At 45.8% G+C, this 12,654-nt stretch overlaps 1 protein-coding gene across 8 annotated transcripts in view; it reads right to left on the bottom strand.

The window, feature by feature from the left end:
- fam13c (family with sequence similarity 13 member C) overlaps positions 1–12,654 on the bottom strand; it is a 102,162-nt gene that overhangs the window by 21,202 nt on the left and 68,306 nt on the right. For all 8 annotated transcript variants that reach the window (XM_055647230.1, XM_055647234.1, XM_055647235.1 and 5 more), the window contains 2 exons: positions 8,803–9,013; positions 722–860 (listed from right to left, as the gene is read on the bottom strand). In XM_055647230.1, the coding sequence (XP_055503205.1) occupies positions 722–860; positions 8,803–9,013 (350 nt within the window). The remainder of the gene's footprint in view (positions 1–721; positions 861–8,802; positions 9,014–12,654) is intronic.

The raw sequence follows: 12,654 nt of genomic DNA, 5'->3' as shown, positions 1-12,654 counted from the left end.
GTCTACCTGAAAGCAAAGGCATTCAATAATAGTAATCAACAGAGAATTGGATAAATACTCGAAGGGGAGAAATTTAAAGGATTGGAAGTGAATGTACAGCTCTTAGTAATAACACAAGACAAATAGCCTTGTCCTGTACCACGGCATCTCTGCATATCACCATATGCATCAATTTATTTTCAGTAGAGTCACAGAGAGAGATGTTTTAATCAATTTTGAAGCCACCTTTTCACCAAACATGCATTCCTACAATTATTTTTGGAAGGTGTATCCCTTTCTGCAGTTCCACTGCTTTATTTACAACTGGGACTTGAAAATGGCGCCAAACTGGCGACTCTGTATAGTGTCTCAGTACACCTCTGCTAAACACTGGTACTGTCTCTGAGAAACTTATCTAATATGTATCTAAGTGTTTATGTACAGTGATACTTGTACTAAACTGTATACAAAAAAAAATGTCACTGTACCAGGGAACATGTGACAAATAAAATGCCACATACCATATACCATTTACCAATCGAATAATCCCAGGCTGCTGATTCACTGTCACTTTAAGTACATGATTCTACGGAAACACTGGATGAGAAACATCACCTTTCAGGCACTGAATAACTAATGAACTAAAGTGAATTGTGGAGCAAACTTTAAGAGTATATGTTAGAAAGCCTCAAAGTGAAATGTGCTAATTGTTATTAAATCAGATTTTCTTTTAAACACGTACCCGATATTTCTTTTCTTGCTCAAATTTTTCTTCATATTTTCGTATTTTCTTTCTCAAGTTCTGGATCTGTTTGGTCAGTTGCATCACCAACACTGGGCCATTTTCAGCTTCGGAATTGACCAGTGAAGAGTTTCTCGGCCTTAAGAGAACAGTAAAGTGAAGGGTAAATTTAAACCATACTTGCTCAGAGGTTTGGAACATTCTTCATGTGTGCTCAAATCTTCCTCCTATCAAAACTTCCTCTAAATATTTCCTCGTATCAAAACAAAAAAAACAAAAAACTTTTCAACAACGCTTGTATCCAAGAGTAAACAAGCTTTGCAGGGATACTTTTAGTTTAGTTTAGAGATACAGCACGGAAACAGGCCTTTTGGCCCACCGACCAGCGATCCCCGCACTAACACGACCCTACACTCACTAGGCTATACACACACACACACTTGGTACACACTTATACCAAGCCAATTAACCCACAAACCTGTACATCTTTGGAGTGTGGGAGGAAACCAAAGATCACGCAGGTCACAGGGAGAACTGTACAAACTCCTTACAGCCAGCACCCGTGGTCAGGATCAAACCTGGGTCTCTGGCGCTGTAAGGCAGTAGCTTTACCACTACACCATCGTGACGGCCATTTTGTTGGACTTAAATATCAAATTTTTTTCCAAATCATCTTTCCTATCTGCCTGGAGAATAACAGGTCACCTTAATTTCCACGAAACAAAATGGACTGATGGATAAAGATGCCCCACTAGATTTCCAGGCAACACATTGAAATAGAAAATTCAGCTTCCTGAACAATGTACAATTTCATCAAATCCCCGTGCTGAATATTAAATACCTTATCCATTTAATTCTTTACAATACATGATGTCCTGAACCTTCCAGTTAACTCCAGTGGAATTAATTTCCCACCGATTTTAAAATATACCACAGGAAATATTTCATCATGTTTTATAGACAGTGAAGAAGCTTTTATGCTTCGAAATTTAGTGAGACTTCAGTTATTAAACGCAAATAGGTTATGGGGTTGCATAATCTAACATCAATTCATTGCTTATAGACAAAGCAATGGAGCCATCTAACATTTATGAGCCATCCCAAAGGATCTTCTCACAAAGCAGAAAGAATCACAGGCACATCATCCAAATGATTCTGATGTCAAAATTACTTCAAAAGGATCGGTGGCTTTTGACTTTTCTGAGACAGTGGGGCTTATTCCTCACGATGTATGAAAAATAATTCGTTCAAATGAACAAGAGAACCCTTTTTTAAGTGTTTTATGTGACTGCTGTTTCTGGATTTATTTGCAATAAAAAATAAAATCACAGAGTCCGTTTCCGTGTGCTGCACATCTTGCACCGTCCCGAATGCCTACAGTCTCATTTGATTTCAGACTCTGTGTAGAATGAATCCTGGAGCAAATAGGAAAAGACACTTGGTTGGGAAATGAGTGATAAAGGTGATAAAGGCACGAGGCTTCAAAATGCAAGTACATTGTTTGGTTTACTTTAGTTTAGAGATGCAGCACAGAAACAGGCCGTTGGGCCCACCGAGTCCGTGCATATTAATACACAATCCTACACACACTAGGGACAATTTACATTTTTTTTTATAGAAAGCCAATTAACCTACAAACCAGTACGTCTTTGGAGTGCGGGAGGAAACCAAAGATCTCGGAGAAAACCCACGAGGTCACAGGAAGAGCGTACAATCTCCGTACGGGCAGCACCCGTAGTCGGGATCGAACCTGGGTTCTGGCGCTGAAAACGCTGTAAGGGAGTGTCTCCACCGCTGCACCACCGTGATTAAGTTTAATTGGAGTAGAGTGAGGGATGGTGAAAGGTTTCGGGGCATGGATCCAAAATTGTATGCAGAGAACAGAACGTGAAGGCAAAACATATTTTTCTTCTTAAGCACAGGGAACAGTTACAATCCCAAAACCAAATGAAAGCGATAGAATCAATGACTGGCTCCAAAGGGGAATTGAATACAACATGAGAGAGAATCATTTACAAGGTAATGTTGAAGCAGCAAGTGAACAGGACTGACAAATTTTCCCATCAGGGATCTGGCCGAGACGCAACGGGTTGAATGTGCAACAATTCCACTCAAAGGGAAATGAGTCACTGCAAGGAAACTCATTCCAACGTAGTTGTTGGAAAGAGACCGCTGTTCATCAATGGAAAGGCAGGTGACCTTTTCAAGAGGAGAAAATATTGTCCTTGGAATGAAAAGTGAGATTATGTCCGCAGTGCATCATCGAAGTACGAGAAAATTCACTGGACACAAGGAACTGCAGATGCTGGTTTGCAAAAAAAAAACCAACAAAAAAAACAAGACACACAGTGGTGGAGTAACTCTGCGAGTCAGGCAGCATCTCTGGGCGACGGTTCGGGTTGAAGCCTTCTTCAAGCTAAACAACTCACTGTATGCCAACAGTTCTCTTCTAGGCCGGGTGCAGCGTGAGTTAAGAGACTGGAGGTTGTGTAAGAATGATTATGAATGGGTTTCCTGGAAAAGGAGTGGATTAGGCGCAAACTTAGTTACAAATTAGCTGATTGCAGTAAAACAGATTCATCTCTCTGTGTGTGCTGTAAGAATAGATTAAGCTGATTGCTGAGAGTTAGTTTGTGTCACACGGAGGGTTTCGGACCAAGCTGGCCTTGAGTGATAGAGTGACCTGGACTGAAGCTGCATAGATGTGCCAGGGCTGACAGGAGTATTGGAATCAGCAATATGGATGTCAACATTCAACACCTGTACTAGAAACGTGTCCGCAGCAGTAGAGTTGATTCCATACAGCGCCAGGGACCCAGGTTCGATCCTGACTATGGGCGCTTGTCTGTACGGAGTCTGTATGTTTTCCCCGTGACGTGCGTGGGTATTTGCCAGGATCTCCGGTTCCTCACACACTCCAAAGGTTTGTAGGCTAATTGGCTCGGTATAAATGTAAATTCTCCCTAGTGTGTAGGATAATGCTGGTGTACAGGGATCAATGGTTGGCGCAAACTCGGTGGGCAGAAGGACCTGTTTCTCTAAACTAAACCAATCTGAGCTAAACAAGACACGGAATAAACACACCAATATGGAGCACAACTGCTGGTCCCTAGATTACAACCTCGAGATCCTGGCCCTAGAATAGAACAAATTGGGACGTCATGGTGCAGCTTCATAAAACCCTGGCTCGGCCACATATGAAGTATCGTGTGCTGTTCTGTTCACCCTATTACAAACATTTCTTGATTAGTAAGGGTGTCAGAGATTATGGGGAGAATGCATGAGTATGGGTGAGGAGAGAGAAAGGGATCAGCCATGAATGAATGGCGGAGTAGACTCGAATAGCCAAATGGCCTAATTCTGCTCCTATCACTTCTGCCCTTATGATTACAGGAAGGATGTGGAGGATTTGGAAAGGGTGTAGAGAAGGTTCATCAGAATGTTGTAAAGAGATATTGTATGGAGAGATTGGACAAACGCGGATGATTTTTTCTCTGGAGTACTAGAGGCTTAAGGGCCGGTCACACGAGCATGCGACTCCATGCGGCAAGCGCGACCTAACGTGGTCGCTTGAGCCGTACGGCCTCGCGGGGCCGGTCCCACTTCGATCGCCGGAGCCGTATGGAGTTGTGCGGAGCTGGTCCCGACATCGTGCGCGGGGGGCTCCGAAAAACTGACCGTGTTCAAAAAATCGGCCCGGCAACGGCCTGTCGGCCCGCAGCCGCCTCAACGCCGCACGCACCACCTCGATGGGCATAAGCAGCGTCTCGACGCCGGACGCAGCGTCTTGATGCCATACGTCACGCGCGAACTTCCCTAGAACTTCACGTCACTCACTCGACCTCCGCGCGGCCCCCGCTTCCGGTTTGGTTGCGCTCGCTGCATGCAGGCGCATGCTGGTGGGACCGGCCCTGTACGGGGATCACTCGACCTCCGCGTGGCCCCCACTTCCGATTTGGTCGCGCTTGCCGCATGCAGGTCGCATACTCGTGGGACAGGCCCTTAAGGAGCAACCTGATGGAGGTAGGTAAAATGATGAGAGGCATTGTTAGACTAGTGCCTTTATCCCATGGTGGAAGTTGCAAACACTAGAGGGTTTCAGATGAGATGGGATGTTCCAACATTTTTTTAATACAGAATATGGTAGTTGCTTGGAATGCGCTGCCAGGAGAGGTGGTGGAAGTAGACACAATAGGAATGGTTAAGAGGCATTTAGACAGAACACGAGGGGGCAGAAGAAAGAGGAGCATAGATCACGAGCAGGCTGACGGGAATAGTTTAAATTGGCAGTATGTTAAACACAGACAGCACTGGCTAAAGCACCAGTTTCTGTGCTGTATTGTTCTATGTTCTGTGTCTGTGCTTATACAGTGATGCAGAGATAGATGTGCTGCCTCAGCAGCTTAGAGATCTTCCCTACCATCTTCATGCACTGAGATAACAAAAGATTAATGAGTACTAAGGGAATTTTTGACCGACAAAGCTATTTTCATGTACCAACATAAAACTTAATTGGAGAATTACGGATCAAATGGGGTTATTTTGTGTTGCACAGATTTTGTTTTAATGGCAATTAGTCTCAATTTATTCCTCAAATGTCTTTGCTTGAATTTGATAACATTTAACTAAAGGGCAAATGGAAGAATCAGGGAGCCTTCAATTTTAGAGACTCAGTTTTCGAAGGATGAACTGTACGTCTCATGGCTGGTGAGTACTTTAGGAGGTTGCACACAGTCACAACACGGGAGGAGTTGGGCGGCACGGTGGCGCAGAGGTAGAGTTGCTGCCTTACAGCGCCAGAGACCCAGGTTCAATCCCGACCTGTCTGTACGTAGTTTGTATGTACTCCCCTTGCGTTTTCTCCCGGATCTCTGGTTTCCTCCCACACTCCATAGACCAACAGGTTTGTAGGCTAATTGGCTTGGTATAATTGTAAAATGTTGCCAGCATGTGTAGGATAGTGCAAGTGTGCGGGGATTCCTGGTCGGCGCGGACTCGGTTAGGCCGAAGGGGCTGTTTTTGCGCTGTATCTCTGAACTAAACTAAGACTGCACCAGTGGAGCAGAGAAGAGCAATCCAACTGTCTACACTCCAAAGATAGACACAAAATGCTGGAGTAACTCAGCGGGTCAGGCAGCATCTCTGGAGATAACGCTTTGGGTTGAGACTCTTCTTCAGACTGAGAGTCAGGGGAGAGGGAACCCAGACAGAGTCAGGGGAGAGGGAAACTGACCCAGACTGAAAAGGTACAAAGAACCCCCTGCGGGCAGTCGAGTCGAGGAGTGTCAGTGGAGGGACCGGGTCTGGAGGCGGGCAAGCTTGTGATCCTTAGGAGCGTCCAGGTAAGCGTTTGTTGAGGACGTGGATCTGGCGTAGAATGAAGTAAAGTCGGGCTCCATACCAGGTCTGGGTGAGCGAGGGTCTGCTGGTTCCGGTGCATGGTGGCCCGAGTGGAACGCGGTGCATGGAAGGAAAACTGTTGCATAAAGCGGGGATTGGCTGCAGGTATCTGTAAATCGGGCTGGGTCCGAACTGGGAGGTCTGGAACCCGAGCTGGAATCTACTCCACTCACCCTTTTCCTCATAGCTTTACAAATATTTCCTGTTCCTGTACCTATCCAACCCCCTTCTGAATGCAACAGTTTAATGCATCTCCACTGCAACCTCAGGCAGTGCATGCAAAGTCCCTACCCTTTCTTTCAGTTTAGTTTATTGTCACATATACTGAGGTACAGTAAAAAGCTTTTGGTGTGTGCTAACCAGTCAACAGAAAGACAATACATGATTACAATGGATCCATTAACAGTGTATAGATACATGATAAGGGAATAAAGTTTAGTGCAAGGTAAAGCCAGCAAAGTCCGATCAAGGATAGTCCGAGGGTCACCAAAGAGGTAGATAGTAGTTCTGCACTGCCCTCAAGTTGTGGCTGGATGATTCAGTTGCCTGATAACAGCTGGGAAGAAACTGTCCCTGAATCTGGAGGTGAGCGTTTTCACACTTCTATACTTTTTGCCCGATGGGAGAGGGGAGAAGAGGGAGCGGGCGTGGTGCGACTCATCCGTGATTCCAAGGCTGCTGGCCTTGCCGAGGCAGCCTGAGGTATATATGGGAGTCAATAGAAGGGAGGTTGGTTTGTGTGATGGTCTGGGCTGCGTCCACAATTCACCGCAGGTACAGCCTGCAGGGTCTCTGAAAGATGTGGAGGGAGTGTTTTTACATTACATGGGCAATCTATGAGTTAAGCGTCCCACGTTACAAAAGATTTCTCTTGAATACAACATTACTGCTCACAGGCAACACTGTGCAATTACTTTGATGTTGATTTTGACGGCATGTCAGTGATCCGACTCAATTTCATGGACAATTTGGTGCCTGCGCTGCGGGCTGCCTGACAGTTATTGGAGATCGTCTACCTGGATGAGTTCATGAAAGAGTGGATGCTCTCTTTCCAACTGCATAATTCCAAAATATAATTATTGGGTTAGAAATGCGATCACACGGTCTCCATTTGCAGACATTCAACATGTCCCCAACTGTCTAAGAGGTGAGGCGGAATCCTCAATTGCTCAAGAACTTTTGAAAAACCAGATGATAATAATGAAACTAAAGACCACTATATATTTAACCCTTTCGGAAAATGCTTTTTCACTGCCCGACTTAATACACTGTTATCAGCCCATTCTGCTAATTAGATAGCTACGCTACTTAAAGGAGTACACCACTGCACTACTTACAGAAGGCTGTGGAGGCCAATTCAGTGGATATTTTTAAAGCGGAGATAGATTGATAGATTCTTGATTAGTGCGGGTGTCGGGGGTTATGGGGAGAAGGCAGGAGAATGGGGTTCGGAGGGAGAGATAGATCAGCCATGATTGAATGGCGGAGAAGGCATGGCCTAATTCTGCTCCTATTACTTATAACCTTATGAAAGGAGTATTTATGCGGATTGATTGCTCCCTGGCAAAACTCAAACCAAGGACCAGTGAGACGGGTACTGGTGAGCAAGTACTGCCAGTGATAACACTGTCAAGAGCACTTTCCATTGTTTCACTGATGGCTGAAAGAAGCCTGGTGGGACTGATAGCCAGTCAAGTGTTTGGCTCTGACCCTACTTCCATCGAGGGGATCTATCGCAGTAGCTGCCTCAAAAAGGCTGTCAGTATCATCAAAGACCCACACCATCCTGGCCACACACTCATCTCCCTGCTACCTTCAGGTAGCCTGAAGACTGCAACGACCAGGTTCAGGAATAGCTACTTCCCCACAGCCATCAGGTTATTAAACCTGGCTCGGACAAAACTCTGATCATTAATAACCCACTATCTGTTATTTGCACTTTTATCAGTTTATTTATTCATGTGTGTATATATTTATATCATGGTATATGGACACACTGATCTGTTTTGTAGTAAATGCCTACTACATTCTGTGTGCTGAAGCAAAGCATGAATTTCATTATCCTATCAGGGACACATGACAATAAACTCACTTGAATTTGAACTTGAATTATTTGACGAATCAGTTCAAGGCTAGAGGCAATGAAAGCATCACAAGGGTCTCATCAGCAGCAGAGGAGGAGAGGCAATGCTGATGCGGTACAGAGGAGGAGCACGCAAGGAAACCCACACGGTGACACGGTGAACCCACAAACTCTGCACAGGGTAAAACACTGTTTAAATTATTACTACATTGCAAAGACTTGCGTTGGGCAGCACGGTGGCGCAGCGGTAGAGCTGCTGTCTTACAGCGCCAGAGACCCGGGTTCGATCCTGGCTACGGGTGCTTGTCTGCATGGAGGTTGTACGTTTTTCCCGTGACATGCGCGGGTTTTCTCCGGGATGTTCGGTTTCCTCCCACGCTCCAAAGCCATACAGGTTTGCAGGTTAATTGGCATTAGTATAAATGCAAAAAATACTAGTGTGTGTGTGTGTGTGATAATGTTAACGTACTGGGATCGCTAGTTGGCACAGACACGATGGGCCGAAGGGCCTGTTTCCGCGCTGTATCTCTAAACTAAACTGCGATATATATATATATATAATGCATAAATAAAAGGAGGAAACCTCTCCCGCCCTCACATGATGAAGAGTTGAGCACTCGGCGGGGATGGAGCAGCCTCTGTGTCCAGTACAAATCTTTGGCTCTTGCTGAAACTTGAGCATCGTGGTGATATAAGCGGATTGTCCCCTTCAGCAACGTGGTGCAGCAGCCTGCCAGCCCCCGGCGATCGATGGGCTTCTCTTCCGTTCTCCAGCTCGCTCTGCCAGCTCTCAAAGGCCGGAATCGGTTCTGCAACATTCAAAAAAAGACATCATGAGGTTTGGTTCAATGCACGCCCTGGTGTGATTGCATCACGATATCAGATCAATAATCATCCTGTACGGGGGAGGGACAAGAGCAGCATTATGCTTGCATAGTCAGAATCATGTTCATGCTAAATGCATTGGAACCTCCTAAGGCCACCGACTGACAAAGCACGCTGGCTTCTTCTTTGTTCACCCCCCCCCCCCCCCCCCCCCTCCCCCACAGCAGTTCCCCCACACAGGGTCCTCCATTGTCCATTATTCTTCCCCCTCCCTCATGGCAGACACCCCCCCCACGCCTGTCCTTGACAACTGGTCCCAGGATGTATGAATGACTATGATGAAAAACAAAACAAACTGCTCGATCAGGCAGCATCTGGGGAGGGAAATGGGCGGACGTCGTTTTGGGCGGAGAACCTTCAAACGGATGGGGTAGATGGGGGAAAGCTGGCAGAGAGCATCTTCATTCTCTTGTGTCACTACAATAAATAACTTGTTCACGGACCACTCTATCCAGGGTCTCAGGGGAAATCCTTGTTGAAACAAAGAACTGCAGACGCAGGTTAATACATCAAATGACACAAACTGCTGGAGTAACTCAGCAGGTCAGGCAGCATCTGCGGAGAGCATGGATAGGTGATGTTTTCACAAGTTCTAGGAGTAGAAGGTAGACAAAAGTGCTGGAGAAACTCAGCGGGTGAGGCAGCATCTACGGAGCGAAGGAAATAGGCAACGTTTCGGGACAAAGCCCCATTCGGCCCATCGAATCTACTGCACCATTCAATCATGGCTGATCTCTGCCACCTAATCCCATTTTCCTGCCTTCACCCATAACCCTCGACACCCGTTCTAATTTAAAAAAATGTTTATCTCTGCCTTAGAAATTGCCACGGGTGGCCTCCACGGTCCTCTGTGGCAATGAGTTCCACAGATTAACTGCACTCTGACTAAAGAAGTTCCTCCTCACCTCCTTTCTAAAAGAGCGCCCTTTAATTCTGAGGCTATGACCTCTGGTCCTAGGCTCTCCCACCAGTGGAAACATCCTTTCCACATCCACTCTTTCTATGCCTTTCATTATTCTGCAAGTTTCAACGAGGTCCCCCCCCCCCCCCCCCCCCCCCCCCCCCCCCCCATCACCCTTCTAAACTCCAGTGAGTAGAGGCCCAGTGCTGTCAATCACTCATCATGTGCTAATCCACTCTCTCCTGGGATCATTCTTGTAAACCTCCTCTGCACCCTCTCCTGAGCCAGCACATCCTTCCTCAGATATGGGGCCCAATGGGTCGAGACCCTTCTTCAGACCCTTCCTTCTCAAGGCAGCGACTTCCCACTCTAGATCCTGCCTCCTGAACACCCGGGTCTCACCCACCCTGGAATACTGCACCACAACCATCCTTGGGATCTTGGATACAGATTCATTGTCTGGTCAAGAAAGCAAGAGGAAATCTGTCTCTGATGAAAACAACTGCCCAGCGTCAGGCTTTGACCCAGGCTTTTCCTTCATTTTGTCTTTCTCCCCCTGTGGATCCTTGAGAGAGTTCCATTCCTGCACTTACACGTTTGTGTCCCAAAGATATGGGCAACGCTCCACGATGAAGTTCTATTGTAATTACGTTCAGTTTAGTTTATTATCATGTGTACCGAGGTACAGTGAAAAAAGATTTTGTTGCGTGCTATCCAGTCAGCAGAAAGATAATAGCATTCGGGATGCATTCGGGATGCTAAATGCATTTCGATGTCTCTGTACTGTAACTGACGATGCCAATTAAAATTGAATCAATGTGAATACATGATTACAATCGAGCCATTTACAATGTATAGATTCATGGATAAGGGAACAATGTTTAGTGCAAGGTAAAGCCAGCAAAGTCCGATCAAGGATAGTCCGAGGGTCACCAATGAGGTAGATAGTAGTTCAACACTGCTCTCTGGTTGTAGTAGGATGATTCAGTTGCCTGATAACAGCCAGTTATAGTAAATGCTACAGAATAAGCTAGCAGATTGTGGGGTCAAACACATATCAGGAGGGAGTAAGCAACCTACAGTTAATGAACTGCATGCACAAGAACGCAAAGCCAGTTATTGTAAGGAAATTTGCATCACATCACCAGTTGGTGGCAAGCATTGCCAAGGATGACTGTGGAGGCCAAGTCAATGGATATTTTTAAGGTGGAGATTGCTAGTAATTCTTGATTAGTACGGGTTTAGTTTAGTTTAGATACAGTGCAGAAAGAGACCCTTCGTCCCACTGAGTCCACTCTGCCCAGCGATCCCTGCACATTAACACTCCCCTTCACACACGAGGGGCAATTTTACATTTTTATACGTTAATACCAAGCCAATTAACCTACAAACCTGTATGTCTTTGGGGTGTGGGAGGAAACCGAAGGTCTCGGGGAAAACCCATGCAGGTCACGGGGAGAATGTACAAACTCCGTACAGACAGCACCCATAGTCAGGGGTGCCAGGGGTTATGGGGAGAAGACAGGAGAGTGGTGCTGAGAGGGAAAGATACATCAACCATGATTGTATGGCAGAGTTCACTTGATGGGCCGAATGGCCTATTTCTGGTTCTGTGATTTATGAATTTATGAGCTGTAGGTGCATGGAATAGGTTCTCCAGGAAGAAACACCGGGAAAAAAAACATCACCCGAATCTGGAAATGTAGTTAGGTTCTGTTCATGAAGTTACGAATGTTCTGCAGTGCAGATGGAGAGGATGGAATGGGTCCAAAATGTCTTTAAACTCAGAAAACGCACATGCTAATTTGGAGATACTTCCTGGAGTGAGATTATTGGTTTGAGCTAAATTTAGCATTCGGGCATGCATGAAGCAGGCAGCAAGTTACAACAGCTCCATCCAATACATAATGAACTGTAATACACTGGGGATCAGAGAGAAACTCAATCTCAAATAGGATTCAAGGGCAGAGTGTACATTATGATCGATCTCAACCCTACTCTCTTACACACAAGCGTGGCCTCACTTATTTACCCATCAATATTGGCAGATAATATGCACGATCAGAAAACCTGTCCAAAACAAGACACAATACGAGATAAAGCTTTAAATTTAAAATGGAATCCAATCAAATAAAATTACTATTTGTTTTTAATAGAATTTTTGCAGCCAACATGCTGACACAATGAACTGCATATGCTAGACTTCTGTGTCAAAGACAAAGCGCTGGAGTAACCCGACGGGTCAGGCAGCATCTGCGGAAGGAATGGGCAGACGACATTTTGGGTTGAGGACCCTTCTTCAGACTGGAGAAGGGTCCCGTTCCGAAGCATCACCTACCCATTCCTCCCACAACTGCTTCCTGAACTGCTGAGTTACTCCAGCATTTTGTGCTTTGTGTTAAACCTGCACCTGTAAATGGAAACCTGACACATGCTGAATTATTGGTGACCACATCCTTCCTTAGTCATATTGAGGATGGTAGTCCCCCATCCCAAAGTCTTTGCCTTCCCCACTCCCACTAGATGCTGGATTCCTTGTGCTGATTCTCCTCCAGGATAGTTTAGTTTAGAGATACAGCGCGGAAACAGGCCCTTTGGCCCACCGTGTCCGCGCCGACCAACAATCCCCGTAGGTTAACACTATCCTACACACACCCAGGACAA

This window comes from Leucoraja erinacea, chromosome 15 (genome assembly GCF_028641065.1).
Source record: "Leucoraja erinacea ecotype New England chromosome 15, Leri_hhj_1, whole genome shotgun sequence".
Taxonomy (NCBI): domain Eukaryota; kingdom Metazoa; phylum Chordata; class Chondrichthyes; order Rajiformes; family Rajidae; genus Leucoraja; species Leucoraja erinaceus.
Note: the sequence above shows the minus strand (reverse complement) of the source record. Positions and strands in the feature narration are given on the sequence as shown.